The sequence below is a fragment of the Bombina bombina genome, chromosome 2, assembly GCF_027579735.1.
Source record: "Bombina bombina isolate aBomBom1 chromosome 2, aBomBom1.pri, whole genome shotgun sequence".
Taxonomy (NCBI): domain Eukaryota; kingdom Metazoa; phylum Chordata; class Amphibia; order Anura; family Bombinatoridae; genus Bombina; species Bombina bombina.
The window spans coordinates 40,607,921-40,627,206 of NC_069500.1; the positions used below are offsets into that span (position 1 = coordinate 40,607,921).

Sequence of the window (19,286 nt, forward strand, 5' to 3'; positions counted from 1 at the left end):
AGTATTTAACTCTACAGAGGATACATTGATAACATTATGTTTTACTTGTACTTTGTCTGAGGCCTGGGGCCTCTCAACTGATACCTCGCTGGTGTTTTCTCCCCCTGCTCCAAGTTGTCTACTTGATCCTGGGCCTGTGGAAAAACCTTATCTAGATCTGAAACTTGAGCTGCAGAAACCCTTTCTTTAGGTCTAACTGCCTTTGGTTCTATAGAGGGGGTGCTGGTACTCTTAAGAATCCCTACAATGGGTGCAGTAGGAGGAGGAGGAGCCGCAGAGACGGGTTGCCCCTTCATCTGAGGAATACTCAGTATCACTCCCTGAAAATGAAACATTCTTGTTACTGTTTCTTCTACCTCCCCTGCGTCTGTGGCCCCTCCCCCTAGAGTTACTTCCACCTTGGAACTTTCTAAACTCTCCTCTCTTCTTCCTATTCCAAATATATACTGAATTTGTTTGGTAAACGGACCTGTCTCTTAAAAATTTGGTATGCTTATTATCCATTATAGTACTCTTACTCTTAGCCACCATACTCCTTAATATACCATCAAATTTTTCAAACTGAGGTTCAATGACACGCTTGTCCATTTCACACTGTAAGTCCTTGATCTCTGACTTCACAACAGACAATTGAGAGACTTTATGATCCCTAAGAATAATCATCAGTCTAGATGAACAATCAGACAGTACTTCATTCCAACCCTTGATAAATTCCACATTACTGGGATCCACATCAAAAGTTGGGAATTTATATACACGAAGGCCCCTTGGAATCCTGCCCTCCTCCATATATCTATTAAAAGTCCAGATGTCCCATTGCAATTTTATTTCTTTAATCAACAGGGCTTCCATAGCTTCAAAAAGGCTGCTTAAGGATAAAGCCCCCTTGCTTGAGGAAAATATCTGTTCATATTCCAGAACATCGTTAACTCTCTCTGTAGCAGGTAGGAGAGAGAAAAAGTTTTCATCTCTAGGTGCTTCCCCAATTGTTGCTGTTTCCATTGTACTAAAATATATTAGCAGCAACAAGCGGAACAGTATAGCCAGTAATGAAGAAACCTATATATAGGTTGCACTTGAAAAAATATATACACACTTATTTGTCTATGGGAGATCAGCTTGATTGGTATTACACACTACCTCTTGTTTTCTCAATTTAATAAGGTGAGAGAGCGCCATAGATAGGGTCAGAAACATAGCTTGCTGTGTTGCTGTTGATAGAGTTGTAGTCCTTGTGGGAGAGGTGCCCCTGGCAGAATAGCATCTGTAGTAAAGCTGCAGTAAAGCATTATTTCCCTCTACTCTGGGGTGAGGTGAGTGATAAGAGATCGTCATATTAAAGGGACTCACTGCCCTGTAATCAATCCCCCCCCCCCCCCCCCCCCCCCTGTAGTGTAGCGGTCCCACCTGCTCCCGCTCCCCTCCAGCAATGGGCTGCCCACCCCCCTCTCTCCTTATCCTCCCACCCACCGACGATAGGCACCACCAATGTCCGATACAGAGAGGGCATCAGTAACTGTGCCTGTCTATTTCTGCAGTGCCCCACTTGTGGGGCATGCAGACATAGCGCAATCTCACTATTTTTATCGAGATTGCAGCAGAGAGGCGCCCATGACGGTGGGGAAAGGGCATAATGACCAGTGTTGTGCACGGTACAGTGCTGGTCGTTAAGGGTTAAGCACTTTCTAATTTACTCCTATATCAATTCATGACATCAATTTTTGGAATTCTTTTTTTAAATGTCTGTGTACTTGCTTGCAGTCATCAATAAACATAATTGCCATTTAGTTGTGTGCAAGTGTTATTTAATTTGAGCAATATTGTTTTATAAACTTGTTATTTAACTAGGAAATGATCATATTTACTAATTTGTGTAACAAGCATGCACAAAACTTTAAAGGGGCCGTCATGAAAATTAAACTTTGATTCTGAGCGTTACATTTATGTAATAGTCCTCTTTCTCTTGGGCTCCTTGGCTGAAGCTTGGTCCCTTTTCAATGAAAGCCTTCTTAGGTAGTGCTTAAGGCACGTGCACGCTCCTGAGCCTATGTGCTGCAGCGTTGTGTGTAGCAGTTATAAAAGCAACCTGCAGAAGAAGCTGTGGAATGTGGTAGCTTCAGTCACAAACTGAGGTTACATCGGTTTTTGCATAGGAGTATTCCAAACAGTGTGTAGTAGCAACAAGTGAAGGCAGAGATTTGCCTGCTGTGACTTCCTCTACAGGTTGCTTGTATAATATTTTATCAGTGTAGCTGTTATATGGAATACTACATCATGTTCAGCGTATCATCTTATTCACTACTCTAGCCAAAAGATAATGCTAAATATATATATGTCTGTTTAATCCAGGATGGCTTTGTGTTTCGGGTTAAAGTTGCATATCACAGAGAGCCACAGTACATGAAGGAGTTTGTTACACCGGAGGGGATGCTGAAATACCGCGACACAGAGGAATCGTTAGAGCTGGAATTAGAAACCGTCCACCTGACTTTTCTAACCAGCACACTGCATGGGTGGGTATCAATCAACAGGCTTTCTGATTGGCTGTCTGTCACATATTGATGGCAGATGACACCAATAATTATATCAACCTGTATTCTCTGGAGCACCTGCTTCAGAAGAAGTAACTGATAAAATACTGATGATGTGGTTTTCTCATTTTCAGACACAAATGGGCTTAACCATGCAGATATTTTAATGAGACTTTATTTTTTAAATTAAAGGGCTATAAAACTGCAATAAAAGTACTGTTAGAGAATTTTCATATTGCACTATTGTTTGCTTATAATGTGTTTAAGCACATAGTTATTAAAATCTGCTCTTGAGTGACAGTGAACTACCGGTCCTAAGCTGATTAAAGCCAGTGAGCCAATGATGACAGTAATATGTGCATAGCAGAGCCATCAACTGCCAGCCATGTTCAGCTCTGCAGTAGAAGTACCTTTGCAGGGGTTAGACATAGCATTTTCTTAATGCATTATTGTAGCATGTAATAGAGTATAGCATTTTATTTTGTCTACTTTTATGTTCCTTTAAATATAGTTGCAGAGTAAAGGCCTTACCTATTAAACATACCAGATACAGAACCTTTTTGCATTGTTGGATTATTTTCATTATCTAGTGTTGCCCGATGACTTTTCTTATTCTCTAACTAGTCTCCACCAGCAATACCCAGCATTCGGGGGCACATCACGTCTGGCAAAGAGGTGGATAAGAGCGCAACTTCTTGGGGACGACTTTTCAGATGAGTGCGTAGATCTGCTGGTAACACATCTGTTCTTGCACCCAGCACCGTTTGTGGCTCCCAGGTATGCACTGTGGTCTTGTACAGTATTAATGTTGGCTTTGCTCTGTGCCGTCTCTATACAAGGCATTTTTAAATAGGGGATAGTGTAGTATACTAGTAATTTTACCTGTGGTGGTTTTGGCTGTACACTGACGACGTATTTGATTGGTGATACTGTCTGCACAAATCGTGTGCTTTCTGTTGTAAATTTTAGTGATCACTTTATATAGTTGTGAAGGTGGCTATTCAGGCACTTTAAAAACACCTAATTGCGTTTGTGTTAGTAACATTATATTGTGTCCTTCTGTAGTAGCCGGTGAGTTAATGAGGCGTGCACAAAAGTGCAGGATAGTGATCTCAGATAAGAATGTACAAAAGCTGGAAAACTAAATTTATGCTTACCTGATCAATTTCTTTCTTTCTTGACATGGTGAGTCCACGGATCGTCATCAATTACTGTTAGGAATATCACTCTTGGCTAGCAGGAGGAGGCAAAGAGCACCACAGCAAAGCTGGTAAGTACCACTTCCCTTCACACAAACCCCAGTCATTCGACCGAAGGAGAGAGAGGAAATAACACAAGGTGCAGAGGTGCCTGAAGCTTAAATACCAAAAAACTGTCTGAAAAACAGGGCGGGCCGTGGACTCACCGTGTCAAGAAATAAATAAATTTATCAGGCAAGCATAAATTTCGTTTTCTTTTTTTAAGACACGATGAGTCCACGGATCATCTTAATTACTAATGGGATATTCACCTCCTGGTCAGCAGGAGGAGGCAAAGAGCACCACAGTAGAGCTGTTAAATAGCTCCTCCCCTCCCTCCCACTCATGTCATTCTTTTTGCCTACGTTAGTGATGGGAAGTGGCAAAGTGAGGTGTTAGATTAGATTTCTATCATGTAATTGGCAAGAGTCCATGAGCTAGTGACGTATAGGATATACATTCCTACCAGGAGGGGCAAAGTTTCCCAAACCTCAAAATGCCCATAAATACACCCCTCACCACACCCACAATTCAGTTTTACAAACTTTGCCTCCTATGGAGGTGGTGAAGTAAGTTTGTGCTAGATTTCTACGTTGTTATGCGCTTCTCAGCGTGCTGAAGCCCGGTTCCTCTCAGAGTGCAGTGAATGACAGAGGGATGTGAAGGGAGTATTACCTATTGAATACAATGGTCATCCTAACGGGGATCTATTTCATAGGTTCTCTGTTATCGGTTGTAGAGATTCATCTCCTACCTCCCTTTTCAGATCGACGATATACTCTTATATACCATTACCTCTACTGATTCTCGTTTCAGTACTGGTTTGGCTATCTACTTTATGTAGATGAGTGTCTTTTGGTAAGTATGTTTTCCTTTTATTTAAGACACACTCAGCTATGGTTTGGCACTTTATATGTAAAGTTCTAAATATAATGTTTGTAATTATATTTGCCATGATTCAGGTTAATCAGTATATTTCCTTCTTACAGACTGCCAGTTTAATTTCTCCTGAAGTGTAGTCAGTCCACGGGTCATCCATTACTTATGGGATATTAACTCCTCCCTAACAGGAAGTGCAAGAGGATCACCCAAGCAGAGCTGCTATATAGCTCCTCCCCTCTACGTCACACCCAGTCATTCTCTTGCACCTAACTAATAGATAGGATGTGTGAGAGGAGTGTGGTTATTAAATTTAGTTTTTTATTACTTCAATCAAAAGTTTGTTATTTTAAACAGCACCAGAGTGTGTTGTTTCTTCTCAGGCAGTATTAGAAGAAGAATCTACCTGAGTTTGTGTATGATCTTAGCGGACGTAACTAAGATCCATTTGCTGTTCTCGGCCATTCTGAGGAGCGAGGTAACTTCAGAACAGGGGACAGCGGGCAGGGTTCACCTGCAAAGAGGTATGTTGCAGTATATTATTTTCTAAGGAATGGAATTGACTGAGAAAATACTGCTAATACCGATATAATGTAAGTACAGCCTTAAATGCAGTAGTAGTAACTGGTATCAGGCTGTTATGTATGTATGTTGGCACCAAAGTATTTCTGGGGAATGGCACTTCAATAAGAAAATACTGTTTACATATAACTCTAGCCTCTCTGCAGTGATAGCGACTAGCAACAGGCTTTTATTCTTATTCATATATTTAAAACGTTTACTGTCAGGTTAATCGTTTTTTTCTCTGAGGTACTTGGTGAAAATTTATGGGCATTATTTTCCACTTGGCTGTCGTTTATTTTGCATAAAATCAGTTACTGAGCTTCCCCACTGCTGTATTAAGAGTGAGAGGGGCCTATTTTTGGCGCTTTTACTACGCATTAAAAATTCAGTCACAGTCTTCCTTATTCTCCCTGCATGATCCAGGACGTCTCTACAGAGCTCAGGGGTCTCCAAAACTAGTTTGAGGGAGGTAATCACTTACAGCAGACCTGTGAGACTGTGCTTTGACTGTGATAAAAAACGTATTTATTTGTCAATCGTTTTTGGTATTAAGGGGTTAATAATCCATTTGCTGATGGGTGCTATCCTTTGCTAAATTAATGCATTTCATATGAAAAATTTATTGCTATAACTAAACCGGTTCATTGTTATATCAAAGTGACAGTTTTTTTGTGTGCTTCTTAAAGGCACAGTAACGTTTTGCATATTGCTTGTAAATTCAGTTGAAAAGTATTTCCAAGCTTGCTAGTCTAATTGCTAGTTTGTTTAAACATGTCTGACACAGAGGAATCTCTTTGTGCAATATGTTCAAAAGCCAAGGTGGAGCCCAATAGAAATTTATGTACTAATTGCATTGATGCTACTTTAAATAAAAGCTAATCTGTACAAGTTAAGCAACATTCACCAGACAACGAGGGGGAAGTTATGCCCACTAACTTGCCTCACGTGTCAGTACCTGCATCTCCCGCTCAGGAGGTGCGTGATATTGTAGCGCCAAGTACATCAGGGCGGCCATTACAAATCACTTTACAAGACATGGCTAATGTTATGACTGAAGTTTTGTCTAAATTGCCAGAACTTAGGGGTAAACGAGATCACTCTGGGGTGAGAACAGAGTGCGCTGATAATGCTAGGGCCATGTCTGATACTGCGTCACAATTTGCAGAACATGAGGACGGAGAGCTTCATTCTGCGGGTGACGGATCTGATCCAAATAAACTGGATTCAGACATTTCAAATTTTAAGTTTAAGCTGGAAAACCTCCGTGTATTACTAGGGGAGGTGTTAGCGGCTCTGAATGATTGTAACACAGTTGCAATCCCAGAGAAAATGTGTAGGTTGGATAAATATTTTGCGGTACCGACGAGTACTGAAGTTTTTCCTATACCTAAGAGACTTACTGAAATTGTTACTAAGGAGTGGGATAGACCCGGTGTGCCTTTCTCACCCCCTCCTATATTCAGAAAAATGTTTCCAATAGACGCCACCACACGGGACTTATGGCAAACGGTCCCTAAGGTGGAGGGAGCAGTTTCTACTTTAGCTAAGCGTACCACTATCCCGGTGGAGGATAGCTGTGCCTTTTCAGATCCAATGGATAAAAAGTTAGAGGGTTACCTTAAGAAATTGTTTGTTCAACAAGATTTTATATTGCAACCCCTTGCATGCATTGCGCCTGTCACGGCTGCGGCAGCATTTTGGTTTGAGTCTCTGGAAGAGACCCTTGACTCAGCTCCATTAGATGAGATTACACACAAGCTTAAAACCCTTAAGCTAGCTAATTCATTTATTTCTGATGCCGTAGTACATTTAACTAAACTTACGGCTAAGAATTCCGGATTCGCCATTCAGGCGCGCAGAGCGCTGTGGCTAAAATCCTGGTCAGCTGATGTAACTTCTAAATCTAAATTGCTTAACATACCTTTCAAGCGGCAGACATTATTCGGGCCCGGTTTGAAAGAAATTATCGCTGATATTACGGGAGGTAAAGGCCATGCCCTGCCTCAAGACAGAGCCAAACCAAGGGCTAGACAGTCTAATTTTCGTGCCTTTCGTAACTTCAAGGCAGGAGCAGCATCAACTTCCTCTGCTCCAAAACAGGAAGGAGCTGTTGCTCGCTACAGACAAGGCTGGAAACCTAACCAGACCTGGAACAAGGGCAAGCAGGCCAGAAAACCTGCTGCTGCCCCTAAGACAGCATGAAGTGAGGGCCCCCGATCCGGAAACGGATCTAGTGGGGGGCAGACTCTCTCTCTTCGCCCAGGCTTGGGCAAGAGATGTCCAGGATCCCTGGGCGTTGGAGATCATATCTCGGGGATATCTTCTGGACTTCAAAGCTTCTCCTCCACAAGGGAGACTTCATCTTTCAAGGTTGTCAACAAACCAGATAAAGAAAGAGGCGTTTCTACGCTGTGTACAAGACCTCTTACTAATGGGAGTGATCCACCCAGTTCCGCGGTCGGAACACGGACAAGGGTTTTACTCAAATCTGTTTGTGGTTCCCAAAAAAGAGGGAACCTTCAGACCAATATTGGATTTAAAGATCCTAAACAAATTCCTAAGAGTTCCATCGTTCAAAATGGAAACTATTCGGACAATCTTACCCATGATCCAAAGAGGTCAGTACATGACCACAGTGGATTTAAAGGATGCCTACCTTCACATACCGATTCACAAGGAACATTACCGGTATCTAAGGTTTGCCTTCCTAGACAGGCATTACCAGTTTGTAGCTCTTCCCTTCGGGTTGGCTACGGCTCCAAGAATCTTTACAAAGGTTCTGGGCTCTCTTCTGGCGGTACTAAGACCGCGAGGAATATCGGTAGCTCCGTACCTAGACGACATTCTGATACAAGCGTCAAGCTTCCAAACTGCCAAGTCTCATACAGAGTTAGTACTGGCATTTCTAAGGTCGCATGGGTGAAAAGTGAACGAAGAGAAGAGTTCTCTCTTACCACTCACAAGAGTTCCCTTCTTGGGGACTCTTATAGATTCTGTAGAAATGAAAATTTACCTGACAGAGGACAGGTTAACAAAACTTCTAAATGCTTGCCGTGTCCTTCATTCCATTCAACACCCGTCAGTGGCTCAATGCATGGAGGTAATCGGCTTAATGGTAGCGGCAATGGACATAGTACCTTTTGCACGCCTACATCTCAGACTGCTGCAATTGTGCATGCTAAGTCAGTGGAATGGGGATTACTCAGATTTGTCCCCTATGCTGAATCTGGATCAAGAGACCAGAGATTCTCTTCTATGGTGGCTTTCTCGGCCACATCTGTCCAGGGGGATGCCCTTCAGCAGGCCAGACTGGACAATTGTAACAACAGACGCCAGCCTACTAGGTTGGGGCGCTGTCTGGAATTCCCTGAAGGCTCAGGGATCATGGACTCAGGAGGAGAGTCTCCTTCCAATAAACATTCTGGAATTGAGAGCAGTTCTCAATGCCCTTCTGGCTTGGCCTCAGTTAGCAACTCTGAGGTTCATCAGGTTTCAGTCGGACAACATCACGACTGTGGCTTACATCAACCATCAGGGAGGGACAAGGAGTTCCCTAGCGATGATGGAAGTCTCAAAGATAATTCGCTGGGCAGAGTCTCACTCTTGCCACCTGTCAGCGATCCACATCCCAGGCGTGGAGAACTGGGAGGCGGATTTCCTAAGTCGCCAGACTTTTCATCCGGGGGAGTGGGAACTTCATCCGGAGGTCTTTGCCCAAATACTTCGACGTTGGGGCAAACCAGAGATAGATCTCATGGCGTCTCGCCAGAACGCCAAGCTTCCTTGTTACGGGTCCAGGTCCAGGGACCCGGGAGCGGTCCTGATAGATGCTTTGACAGCACCTTGGATCTTCAGGATGGCTTATGTGTTTCCACCCTTCCCGATGCTTCCTCGTTTGATTGCCAGGATCAAACAGGAGAAAGCATCAGTGATTCTAATAGCGCCTGCGTGGCCACGCAGGACCTGGTATGCAGATCTAGTGGACATGTCATCCTGTCCACCTTGGTCTCTGCCTCTGAGACAGGACCTTCTAATTCAGGGTCCTTTCAAACATCAAAATCTAATTTCTCTGAAGCTGACTGCATGGAAATTGAACGCTTGATTTTATCAAAGCGTGGATTTTCGGAGTCAGTAATTGATACCTTAATACAGGCTAGGAAACCTGTTACCAGGAAAATTTACCATAAGATATGGCGTAAATACTTACACTGGTGCGAATCCAAGAGTTACTCATGGAGTAAGGTTAGGATTCCTAGGATATTGTCTTTTCTACAAGAAGGTTTAGAAAAGGGTTTATCTGCAAGTTCTTTAAAGGGACAGATCTCAGCTCTGTCCATCCTTTTACACAAACGTCTGTCAGAAGTTCCAGACGTTCAGGCTTTTTGTCAGGCTTTGGCTAGGATTAAGCCTGTGTTTAAGACTGTAGCTCCACCGTGGAGCTTAAACTTAGTTCTTAACGTTTTACAGGGTGTTCCGTTTGAACCCCTTCATTCCATTGATATCAAGCTGTTATCTTGGAAAGTTCTGTTTTTAATGGCTATTTCCTCGGCACGTAGAGTCTCTGAGTTATCAGCCTTACATTGTGATTCTCCTTATCTGATTTTTCATTCAGATAAGGTAGTTCTGCGTACTAAACCTGGGTTCTTACCTAAGGTAGTCACTAACAAGAATATCAATCAAGAGATTGTTGTTCCATCATTGTGCCCTAACCCTTCTTCAAAGAAGGAACGACTTCTGCACAATCTAGACGTAGTCCGTGCCCTGAAATTTTATTTACAGGCAACTAAAGATTTTCGCCAAACTTCTTCCCTGTTTGTCGTTTATTCTGGACAGAGGAGAGGTCAAAAAGCATCTGCTACCTCTCTCTCTTTTTGGCTTCGTAGCATAATACATTTAGCCTATGAGACTGCTGGACAGCAACCTCCTGAAAGGATTACAGCTCATTCTACTAGAGCTGTGGCTTCCACTTGGGCCTTTAAGAATGAGGCCTCTGTTGAACAGATTTGCAAGGCTGCAACTTGGTCTTCTCTTCATACTTTTTCCAAATTTTACAAATTTGACACTTTTGCTTCTTCGGAGGCTGTTTTTGGGAGAAAGGTTCTTCAGGCAGTGGTTCCTTCCGTATAAAGATCCTGCCTGTCCTTCCCGTCATCCGTGTACTTTAGCTTTGGTATTGGTATCCCATAAGTAATGGATGACCCGTGGACTGACTACACTTAACAGGAGAAAACATAATTTATGCTTACCTGATAAATTCCTTTCTCCTGTAGTGTAGTCAGTCCACGGGCCGCCCTGTTTATTATGGCAGGTCTAAATTTTAAATTATACTCCAGTCATCACTGCACCCTATAGTTTCTCCTTTCTCGTTTGGTTTTCGGTCGAATGACTGGGTGTGACGTAGAGGGGAGGAGCTATATAGCAGCTCTGCTTGGGTGATCCTCTTGCACTTCCTGTTAGGGAGGAGTTAATATCCCATAAGTAATGGATGACCCGTGGACTGACTACACTTCAGGAGAAAGGAATTTATCAGGTAAGCATAAATTATGTTTTTTTGGGAAATGTATGAATTCTTACCTGAAAATTACTTTGAAAATTTTTCTTTTCTAAATTGCGGCTGTTAGGCTCGCGGGAGAGCAAAATGCTATAATTTATAGCGTCATTCTTGGCGTGAGACTTTTTTGGCGCGAGAATGACGTTTATTGACGTTTGACGCAATTTCGTAATTTCTGGCGTCTTAGTTGTCGCTGAGAGTTTTCACGTAGTTGCGTCATCTATGATGCTCGTGTTTGTTGCAGATGTTCTTGGCGCCAAAAAATATTTTGTCAGTTGTGCGTCATACTTGACGCCAGATTTTTGACATTATTTAAGTCCTTATTTCATTTTGCTTCTGGTTTCCAGAGGCTTATTTTGTTTGCATTTTTTCCCATTCCTGAAACTGTCATATAAGGAAATTGATAATTTTGCTTTATATGTTATTTTTTCTATTACATATTGCAAGATGTCTCAAGCTGACCCTGTATCAGAATCTACTACTGGAAACCTGCTGCCTGATGTCGGTTCTACCAAAGCTAAGTGCATTTGTTGTAAACTTGTGGTAACTGTTCCTCCGGCTGTAGTTTGTGCTAGTTGTCATGATAAACTTTCAAAAGCAGACAATATTTCCATTAGTAGTAATCCATTACCTATTGTTGTTCCTTCAACATCTAATGTTCAGGATATTCCTGTTAATGTGAGAGAATTTGTTTAATTCCATTCAGATGGCTTTGTCTGTCATACCACCTTCTAATAAACGTAAAAGGTCTTTTAAAACTTTTAATAAATTTGATGAATTTTTAAATGACCAACAGCATTCTGATTTATCTATCTCTGATGAGGATCTATCTGGTTCAGAAGATTCTACCTCAGATATTGACACTGACAAATCCTCATTTATTTAAAATGGAGTATATTCATTCCTTATTAAAAGAGTTGTTGATTGCATTAGATATGGAGGAGACTAGTCCTCTTGATATTAAAACCAGTAAAAGTTTAAATTCGTTTTTTAAACCTCATGTAGTTATTCCAGAGGTTTTTCAGTTCCTGATGCTATTTCAGATGTAATTTCTAGGGAATGGAATAGACTGGGTACTTCTTTTACTCCTTCAAGGTTTAAGAAACTGTATCCTTTGCCGACTAATAGATTGGAGTTTTGGGAAAAGATCCCCAAAGTTGATGGGGCCATCGCTACTCTTGCTAAACGTATTACTATTCCTACGGCAGATAGTACTTCTTTTAAAGATCCTTTAGATAGGAAACTTGAATCTTTTCTAAGGAAGGCTTATTTATGTTCAGGCCATCTTCTTAGGCCTGCTATTTCTTTGGCTGATGTTGCTGCTGCTTCAACCTTTTGGTTGGAAAATTTAGCACAACAAGTACCAGATCATAATGTGTATAGCATTGTTAAGTTAATTCAACATGCTAATAATTTCATTTGTGATGCCATTTTTTATATCATTAGAATTGATGTAAGATACGTCTTTAGCTATATTAGCTAGAAGAGCTTTATTGCTTAAATCTTGTAATGCTGATATGACTTCTAAATCAACGTTGCTATCTCTCTCTTTCCAAGGTAATACATTATTTGGTTCTCAGTTGGATTCTATTATTTCAACTGTCACTGGGGGGAAGGGAGCTTTTTTGCCTCAGGATAAAAAATCTAAGGGTAAATTTAGGGCTGCTAACCGTTTTTGTTCCTTTAGTCAAAATAAGGAACAGAAATCTGACCCTTCCCCTAAGGGAACGGTTTCCAATTGGAAGCCTTCTCCAGTCTGGAATAAATCCAAGCCATTTAAAAAATCAAAATCAGCCCCCAAGTCTGCATGAAGGTGCGGCCCCCATTCCAGCGCAGCTGGTCGGGGGCAGACTAAGATTTTACAAGGATGTTTGGATCAATTCAATCCAAAATCATTGGATTCAGAACATTATTTCTCAAGGGTACTGAATAGGTTTCAAAGTAAGACCGCCTGTGAGAAATGTTTTTCTCTCACGCATTCCAGTGAACCCAGTAAAGGCTCAGGGTTTCCTGAAGTGTGTTTCAGACCTAGAGGTATCTGGGGTAATTGTGCCAGTTCCTTTCCAGGAACGGGGTCTGGGGTTTTATTCAAATCTTTTCATTGTTCAAAAGAATTATTCTTTCAGACCAGTTCTGGATCTAAAAATTCTGAATCGTTATGTAAGAATACCAACATTCAAGATGGTGACTATAAGGACTATTCTGCCTTTTGTTCAGCAAGGGGCATTATATGTCCACAATAGACTTACAGGATGCATTCTTCATATTCCGATTCATCCAGATCACTATCAGTTTCTGAGATTCTCTTTTCTAGACAAGCATTACCAATTTGTTGCTCTTCCTTTTGGCCTAGCAACAGCTTCAAGGATCTTTTCAAAGGTTCTTGGTGCCCTACTCTCTGTAATCAGAGAGCGGGGTATTGCAGTGTTTCCTTATTTGGACGATATCTTGGTACTTGCTCAGTCTTTACATTCTGCAGAATCTCACACGAATCAACTAGTGTTGTTTCTTCAAAGACATGGTTGGAGGATCAATTTACCAAAAAGTTCCTTGATTCCTCAGACAAGGGTAACCTTTTTAGGATTCCAAATAGATTAATTATCCATGACTTTGTCTCTAACAGACAAAAGACGTCTGAAATTGATTTCAGCTTGTCGGAACCTTCAGTTTCAATCATTCCCTTCAGTAGCTATGTGCATTGAGGTTTTAGGTCTCATGACTGCAGCATCGGACGCAATCCCCTTTGCTTGTTTTCACATGAGACCTCTTCAGCTTTGTATGCTGAGCCAATGGTGCAGGGATTATACAAAGATATCACAATTAATATCCTTAAATCCCAATGTTCAACTATCTATGACTTGGTGGTTAGATCACCATTGTTTAGTTCAAGGGGCTTCTTTTGTTCGTTCAGCTTGGACTGTGATCACAACAGATGCGAGTCTTTCATGTTGGGGAGCTGTCTGGGGATCTCTCACAGCGCAGGGGGTTTGGAAATCTCAAGAGGCGAGATTACCAATCAATATTTCTTTCATGTAATTAGCAAGAGTCCATGAGCTAGTGACGTATGGGATATACATTCCTACCAGGAGGGGCAAAGTTTCCCAAACCTCAAAATGCCTATAAATACACCCCTCACCACACCCACAATTCAGTTTTACAAACTTTGCCTCCGATGGAGGTGGTGAAGTAAGTTTGTGCTAGATTCTACATTGATATGCGCTCCGCAGCAAGTTGGAGCCCGGTTTTCCTCTCAGCGTGCAGTGAATGTCAGAGGGATGTGAGAAGAGTATTGCCTATTTGAATGCAGTGATCTCCTTCTACGGGGTCTATTTCATAGGTTCTCTGTTATCGGTCGTAGAGATTCATCTCTTACCTCCCTTTTCAGATCGACGATATACTCTTATATATACCATTACCTCTGCTGATTCTCGTTTCAGTACTGGTTTGGCTATCTGCTATATGTAGATGAGTGTCCTGGGGTAAGTAAGTCTTATTTTCTGTGACACTCCAAGCTATGGTTGGGCACTTTGTTTATAAAGTTCTAAATATATGTATTCAAACATTTATTTGCCTTGACTCAGAATGTTCAACTTTCCTTATTTTCAGACAGTCAGTTTCATATTTGGGATAATGCATTTTTTGATTTAATCATTTTTTCTTACCTTCAAAAATTTGACTCTTCCCGGTGGGCTATTAGGCTCGCGGGGGCTGAAAATGCTTCATTTTATTGCGTCATTCTTGGCGTGGACTTTTTTGGCGCAAAAATTCTATTTCCGTTTCCGGCGTCATACGTGTCGCCGGAAGTTACGTCATTTTTTGACGTTATTTTGCTCCAAAAATGTCGGCGTTCCGGATGTGGCGTCATTTTGGCGCCAAAAGCATTTAGGCGCCAAATAATATGGGCGTCGCTTTAGTCTCCTCATTATTTAAGTCTTATTTTTTATTGCTTCTGGTTGCTAGAAGCTTGTTCTTTGGCATTTTTTCCCATTCCTGAAACTGTCATTTAAGGAATTTGATCAATTTTGCTTTATATATATGTTGTTTTTTCTCTTACATATTGCAAGATGTCTCACGTTGCATCTGAGTCAGAAGATACTACAGGAAAATCGCTGTCAAGTGCTGAATCTACCAAAGCTAAGTGTATCTGCTGTAAACTTTTGGTAGCTATTTCTCCAGCTGTTGTTTGTATTGATTGTCATGACAAACTTGTTAAAGCAGATAATATTTCCTTTAGTAAAGTACCATTGCCTGTTGCAGTTCCTTCAACATCTAAGGTGCAGAATGTTCCTGATAATATAAGAGATTTTGTTTCTGAATCCATTAAGAAGGCTATGTCTGTTATTTCTCCTTCTAGTAAACGTAAAAAATCTTTTAAAACTTCTCTCCCTACAGATGAATTTTTAAATGAACATCATCATTCTGATTCTGATGACTCCTCTGGTTCAGAGGATTCTGTCTCTGAGGTTGATGCTGATAAATCATCATATTTATTTAAAATGGAATTTATTCGTTCTTTACTTAAAGAAGTACTAATTGCTTTAGAAATAGAGGATTCTGGTCCTCTTGATACTAATTCTAAACGTTTGGACAAGGTATTTAAAGCTCCTGTGGTTATTCCAGAAGTTTTTCCTGTTCCTAATGCTATTTCTGCAGTAATTTCCAAAGAATGGGATAAATTGGGTAATTCATTTACTCCTTCTAAACGTTTTAAGCATTTATATCCTGTGCAGTCTGACAGATTGGAATTTTGGGACAGAATCCCTAAAGTTGATGGGGCTATTTCTACCCTTGCTAAACGTACTACTATTCCTACGTCAGATGGTACTTCGTTTAAGGATCCTCTAGATAGGAAAATTGAGTCCTTTCTAAGAAAAGCTTATCTGTGTTCAGGTAATCTTCTTAGACCTGCTATATCTTTGGCTGATGTTGCTGCAGCTTCAACTTTTTGGTTGGAAACTTTAGCGCAACAAGTAACACATCGTGATTCTCATGATATTATTCTTCTTCTTCAGCATGCTAATAATTTTATCTGTGATGCCATTTTTGATATTATCAGAATTGATGTCAGGTTTATGTCGCTAGCTATTTTAGCTAGAAGAGCTTTATGGCTTAAAACTTGGAATGCTGATATGGCTTCTAAATCAACTTTACTTTCTATTTCTTTCCAGGGTAACAAATTATTTGGTTCTCAGTTGGATTCCATCATTTCAACTGTTACTGGTGGGAAAGGAACTTTTTTACCACAGGATAAAAAATCTAAAGGTAAAAGTAGGGCTAATAATCGTTTTCGTTCCTTTCGTTTCAACAAAGAACAAAAGCCTGATCCTTCATCCTCAGGAGCAGTTTCAGTTTGGAAACCTTCTCCAGTCTGGAATAAATCCAAGCCAGCTAGAAAAGCAAAGCCTGCTTCTAAGTCCACATGAAGGTGCGGCCCTCATTCCAGCTCAGCTGGTAGGGGGCAGGTTACGTTTTTTCAAGGAAATTTGGATCAATTCTGTTCACAATCTTTGGATTCAGAACATTGTTTCAGAAGGGTACAGAATTGGTTTCAAGATGAGACCTCCTGCAAAGAGATTTTTTCTTTCCCGTGTCCCAGTAAAACCAGTAAAAGCTCAAGCGTTTCTGAAATGTGTTTCAGATCTAGAGTTGACTGGAGTAATTATGCCAGTTCCAGTTCCGGAACAGGGGATGGGGTTTTATTCAAATCTCTTCATTGTACCAAAGAAGGAGAACTCCTTCAGACCAGTTCTGGATCTAAAAATATTGAATCGTTATGTACGGATTCCAACGTTCAAAATGGTAACTGTAAGGACTATCTTGCCTTTTGTTCAGCAAGGGAATTATATGTCCACAATAGATTTACAGGATGCATATCTGCATATTCCGATTCATCCAGATCATTATCAGTTCCTGAGATTCTCTTTTCTGGACAAGCATTACCAGTTTGTGGCTCTGCCGTTTGGCCTAGCTACAGCTCCAAGAATTTTTACAAAGGTTCTCGGTGCCCTTCTGTCTGTAATCAGAGAACAGGGTATTGTGGTATTTCCTTATTTGGACGATATCTTGGTACTTGCTCAGTCTTTACATTTAGCAGAATCTCATACGAATCGACTTGTGTTGTTTCTTCAAGATCATGGTTGGAGGATCAATTTACCAAAAAGTTCTTTGATTCCTCAGACAAGGGTAACCTTTCTGGGTTTCCAGATAGATTCAGTGTCCATGACTCTGTCTTTAACAGACAAGAGACGTCTAAAATTGATTGCAGCTTGTCGAAACCTTCAGTCACAATCATTCCCTTCGGTAGCCTTATGCATGGAAATTCTAGGTCTTATGACTGCTGCATCGGACGCGATCCCCTTTGCTCGTTTTCACATGCGACCTCTTCAGCTCTGTATGCTGAAGCAATGGTGCAAGGATTACACGAAGATATCTCAAACAAAATCTTTAAAACCGATTGTTCGACACTCTCTAACATGGTGGACAGATCACCTTCGTTTAATTCAGGGGGCTTCTTTTGTGCTTCCGACCTGGACTGTAATTTCAACAGATGCAAGTCTCACGGGTTGGGGAGCTGTGTGGGGATCTCTGACGGCACAAGGAGTTTGGGAATCTCAGGAGGTGAGATTACCGATCAATATTTTGGAACTCCGTGCAATTTTCAGAGCTCTTCAGTTTTGGCCTCTTCTGAAGAGAGAATCGTTCATTTGTTTTCAGACAGACAATGTCACAACTGTGGCATACATCAATCATCAAGGAGGGACTCACAGTCCTCTGGCTATGAAAGAAGTATCTCGAATTTTGGTTTGGGCGGAATCCAGCTCCTGTCTAATCTCTGCGGTTCATATCCCAGGTATAGACAATTGGGAAGCGGATTATCTCAGTCGCCAAACGTTGCATCCGGGCGAATGGTCTCTTCACCCAGAGGTATTTCTTCAGATTGTTCAAATGTGGGAACTTCCAGAAATAGATCTGATGGCGTCCCATCTAAACAAGAAACTTCCCAGGTATCTGTCCAGATCCCGGGATCCTCAGGCGGAGGCAGTGGATGCATTATCACTTCCTTGGAAGTATCATCCTGCCTATATCTTTCCGCCTCTAGTTCTTCTTCCAAGAGTAATCTCCAAGATTCTGAAGGAATGCTCGTTTGTTCTGCTGGTAGCTCCGGCATGGCCTCACAGGTTTTGGTATGCGGATCTTGTCCGGATGGCCTCTTGCCAACCGTGGACTCTTCCGTTAAGACCAGACCTTCTGTCACAAGGTCCCTTTTTCCATCAGGATCTGAAATCCTTAAATTTAAAGGTATGGAGATTGAACGCTTGATTCTTGGTCAAAGAGGTTTCTCTGACTCTGTCATTAATACTATGTTACAGGCTCGTAAATCTGTATCTCGAGAGATATATTATAGAGTCTGGAAGACTTATATTTCTTGGTGTCTTTCTCATCATTTTTCTTGGCATTCTTTTAGAATACCGAGAATTTTACAATTTCTTCAGGATGGTTTAGATAAGGGTTTGTCTGCAAGTTCTTTGAAAGGACAAATCTCTGCTCTTTCTGTTCTTTTTCACAGGAAGGTTGCTATTCTTCCTGATATTCATTGTTTTGTACAAGCTTTGGTTCGTATAAAACCTGTCATTAAGTCAATTTCTCCTCCTTGGAGTTTGAATTTGGTTCTAGGAGCTCTTCAAGCTTCTCCGTTTGAACCTATGCATTCATTGGACATTAAATTACTTTCTTGGAAAGTTTTGTTCCTTTTGGCCATCTCTTCTGCCAGAAGAGTTTCTGAATTATCTGCTCTTTCTTGTGAGTCTCCTTTTCTGATTTTTCATCAGGATAAGGCGGTGTTGCGAACTTCTTTTGAATTTTTACCTAAGGTTGTGAATTCCAACAACATTAGTAGAGAAATTGTGGTTCCTTCATTATGTCCTAATCCTAAGAATTCTAAGGAGAAATCGTTGCATTCTTTGGATGTTGTTAGAGCTTTGAAATATTATGTTGAAGCTACTAAATCTTTCCGAAAGACTTCTAGTCTATTTGTTATCTTTTCCGGTTCTAGAAAAGGCCAGAAAGTTTCTGCCATTTCTTTGGCATCTTGGTTGAAATCTTTAATTCATCTTGCCTATGTTGAGTCGGGTAAAACTCCGCCTCAGAGAATTACAGCTCATTCTACTAGGTCAGTTTCTACTTCCTGGGCGTTTAGGAATGAAGCTTCGGTTGATCAGATTTGCAAAGCAGCAACTTGGTCCTCTTTGCATACTTTTACTAAATTCTACCATTTTGATGTATTTTCTTCTTCTGAAGCAGTTTTTGGTAGAAAAGTACTTCAGGCAGCGGTTTCAGTTTGAATCTTCTGCTTATGTTTTTCGTTAAACTTTATTTTGGGTGTGGATTATTTTCAGCAGGAATTGGCTGTCTTTATTTTATCCCTCCCTCTCTAGTGACTCTTGTGTGGAAAGATCCACATCTTGGGTAGTCATTATCCCATACGTCACTAGCTCATGGACTCTTGCTAATTACATGAAAGAA

The 19,286-nt window shown here is 41.1% G+C and overlaps 1 protein-coding gene across 4 annotated transcripts in view; it reads left to right on the forward strand.

Moving 5' to 3' along the window:
- NOL6 (nucleolar protein 6) overlaps nucleotides 1-19,286 on the forward strand; it is a 251,230-nt gene that overhangs the window by 137,872 nt on the left and 94,072 nt on the right. For all 4 annotated transcript variants that reach the window (XM_053701046.1, XM_053701045.1, XM_053701042.1 and 1 more), the window contains exons 19-20: nucleotides 2,350-2,513; nucleotides 3,156-3,308. In XM_053701046.1, the coding sequence (XP_053557021.1) occupies nucleotides 2,350-2,513; nucleotides 3,156-3,308 (317 nt within the window). The remainder of the gene's footprint in view (nucleotides 1-2,349; nucleotides 2,514-3,155; nucleotides 3,309-19,286) is intronic.